Consider the following 3,423-nt stretch of genomic DNA (forward strand, 5'->3'; position numbering starts at 1 on the left):
AACTCGGCTACAGTAACCCTGACCCTAGTTCAATAAAATAATAACTTTCCCAACATGCACTTGCATAGGCCCCCTTAAGTGCTTCCCATAATAAACTCAATTATACTAAACTAATAAAATAAGTTATTTAAATTAATTAAATAAGTTGAAACCCTTCAAGAGCCCAAAGCCTTTAAGTCTTGTCGTTGGCCTCTTCCGTAGCTGATCAAATGAATTAAAACTGGATTTTCATCCTCCAAGCCCCTTCTTGAATGTTGGGCTCTTGCTAAACTTGTCTCAAGTGGATTGCATCAATCCTTGCATTGTCTCTCCTTGATCTTCTTGGCCCATCTGTAAGTTGCAAATGATCTTTACAACTAGGCCCATCTTGGTTCCTATCATTTTGTCTCAAGGAGGCTTATAACTGACAACATCATTATGGCTTTTGAATCCCTGCACACCATGAAAACCAAGTTGAAGGGCAAAGATGGTTTTATGGCCTTAAAACTCGATGAGTAAAGCTTACGACATGATTGAGTGGGAATTCTTGGATTCTGTTATGCACAAGATGGGCTTTTCAGACTCTTGGGTTGGTTTAGTCATGAAATGTGTTACCTCAGTTACTTATTCTCTTATAGTAAATGGGGTGTCCCAACCTTTCTTCTGCCCCTCTCGAGGCCTTAGGCAAGGAGATCTTCTTTCCCCTTACCTTTTTCATCTTGTGTGGTGAAGCTCTCAACTGTCTCCTTAATAGGGCAAAATGTAATGGTTTCATCACAGGCTTACCTATTAGACAGAACCATTTGCACATTAATCATCTATTTTTTGCAGATGACTCTCTCATTTTCTGCAAGGCCAACTCGATTGAATGGAGTCATCTCTACTGTCTGCTGGACACATACAAGAAAGCATCAGGGCAAAGACTAAACAAGGAAAAAACCTCAATCCTTTTCAGCAGGAATACTCAAGAGGAAACCAAGGAGATAGTAACAAGCATTGCTGGAATTAGAGGGACAAATTCATGTGAGAAATACTTAGGTTTACCGGCCCTCATCGGCAGATCTAGAACCTACTCTCTCAAAGGGGTATTAGCTAAAGTGCAGGCCAAATTAAGCAGCTGGAAAACCAAACTGCTGTCACAAGCAGGGAAGGAGATCCTTGTTAAGGCTATGATCCAATCAATCCCCACCTATTGCATGGGAATTTTCAAGCTGCCAAAACAATTACTTCATGAGCTCAACAAATTGATCAGATCCTTCTGGTGGGGGCAACAGTCCCAAGACCACAAGATACATTGGGTAGCATGGAAACAGATGAGCAAGTCTAAGAAGTTCGGAGGGTTGGGCCTTAGAGACTTTGAAGATTTTTAATGCTGCCCTTCTAGCCAAACAATGCTGGCGGATTCTTTCATTTCCACACTCAGTTACTGCCAGGGTACTTCAAGAGAAATATTTCAAAGGAAAGCACTTCCTTTCTGCAAAAGTGGGCTACAACTCATCCTTCCTCTGGCAGAGTTTTATCTCTGCTAAACCACTCCTTGAGGAAGGTTTAATTTGGCGTATTGGGGATGGGAATTTTGTGACCATCTGGAATGACAAGTGGATCCCTAAAAATTCCACTTTCAGACCTCAAAGTTCAACCAGGTTCCTCCAGTAGTCACTATAGTTGCTATGCTCATCGATCACTATACAAACCAATGGAAGATTCCCATGCTAGAAGCACTTTTTAAAAGCACAAAAGCTGTAATCATCAAGAGGATTCCCCTCAGTCCCTACCAGAAGCCAAATAAGCTGATATGGAGGTGCACTCCTACTAGCACATTCTCAGTCAAGAGTGCTTACTACCTAAAGGATGAGTTGGATAAAAGAAAGGTAGGCCAAGCCTCTGAGCTCAAGAGGGTGTTTGAACCCTAGACTAAAGTATGGTATCTGCAAATTCCAAATGCTATAAAGACCTTTCTATGGAGGGCCTGCCTAAATGCTTTTCCCTAAAAAACAAACCTATTCTAGAGAAAGGTTACTAAAGATGCTTCCTGCCCCATCTGTCACTTATATCCAGAAACCATTGAGCATGCATTGTGGGAATGCCCATCTGCTCAAGATGTCTGGGGTCAAAGCAGTAGGAAGCTTTAGAAAACAAGCCTGCAATCACAGGCTTTCAAACAACTGGTTGAAAGCTTGTTTGAGTTCCTAGAAGATGAGGTGATGATTGAGTTTTCTATCACAGCTTGGATGATTTGGAAAAGAAGGAATGAACTAGTGTTTAACAAAACTTTCATGCATCCTAACTCCCTCATTCAACAAGCCAAGGTATTCATTGAGGAGTTGAGTCAACTTCAACATGTTACCAAGACTCCATCACCTGATCTAGGGAGGTCATCTCAATGGGAAGCTCCTTCACGTGGCCAACTCAAGTTGAATTGGGATGCTGCCCTTGACAAAAACAACTGCAAGGTGGGTGTGGGAGCAATTATTCGAGATCGGGAAGGAACAGTTAAGGCCACGATGAGAATGAAGCATGATCTCTACCCTGACCCACTACTGGTAGAAGCCTATGCTCTCCTACAAGCATCCATTTTCTGCAAATCTCTAGGCTGGAAAGAACTCATCTTGGAAAGGGACTCTTTACAAGGTGTCAACTACCTCAAGACTGGTGAAGCCAATGATTCTTATGTGGGCACCATGATTAGGGACACTAAGTCTATTTTGAACTCTTTTACATCTTGGACCGTGAGGCATATTCTTAGAGCTGGTAATGTTGTAGCTCATGCCTTAAGTCGTGATGCACTTAGTATTAGAGATAGTATCTGGTATGTTGGTACTATCCCAACTTGTATCCAAACACTATTTTAAAGTGAATACATGAGACTTTATCTTCAAAAAAAAAAAAAAATTTGGACAAGTTGGACTTATTTTAGACGAAACCAACCCATTAGAATTTATTAAGTGACTTGGCCTACAAAAATTTAGGGAAGCCCAAGAATTTGGTTAGGCCCATTAAGTAGACCAACAAATTTTATTAAGTGCCAAAGGATCCTTAAAAGTCCACAAATTAGACTCAAGGAAAAATCATAAGATCGAGTTAAAGACCATAAAATTGGACCTAGCCCATGTATATGTGCGAAGGACCAAACATACATATACATACACACACGTCCCCTCATGCACGTTGTCTTCTTCCCCTAGCCTTAAGGTTGTCATATGTCTCCTACCAAGTCGCGGCCTCCTCCACTGTCGGTTCCTCCCTCAAAGCCACATATGTCGGCCTTGCACCATGGAACAAGCCAACAATCTCAATCCCACAGTAATGTTTTGCTACACATCCAAACAATCTAGATGAGCCTCAGTACTTCACGGCTAGAGCTTCCACGAACTATAGCACTCAACCACATTTCACTCCCATAAAACAAAGCCACACCCACTGTAGTGGAACCATCTAAAATCA

The 3,423-nt window shown here is 41.7% G+C and overlaps 2 protein-coding genes across 2 annotated transcripts; both read left to right on the top strand.

The window, feature by feature from the left end:
* Window positions 1-620: 620 nt before the first annotated feature.
* Window positions 621-1,349, top strand: LOC108998122. Its single transcript, XM_018974571.1, has one exon. The coding sequence runs from the start codon at window positions 621-623 to the stop codon at window positions 1,347-1,349; it is 729 nt and encodes a 242-aa protein (XP_018830116.1).
* A 906-nt stretch (window positions 1,350-2,255) lies between these two features.
* LOC108998124 lies at window positions 2,256-2,831 on the top strand. Its single transcript, XM_018974572.1, has one exon. The coding sequence runs from the start codon at window positions 2,256-2,258 to the stop codon at window positions 2,829-2,831; it is 576 nt and encodes a 191-aa protein (XP_018830117.1).
* The last annotated feature ends 592 nt before the right edge of the window (window positions 2,832-3,423 follow it).

Source organism: Juglans regia, chromosome 16, assembly GCF_001411555.2.
Source record: "Juglans regia cultivar Chandler chromosome 16, Walnut 2.0, whole genome shotgun sequence".
Lineage (NCBI taxonomy): Eukaryota > Viridiplantae > Streptophyta > Magnoliopsida > Fagales > Juglandaceae > Juglans > Juglans regia.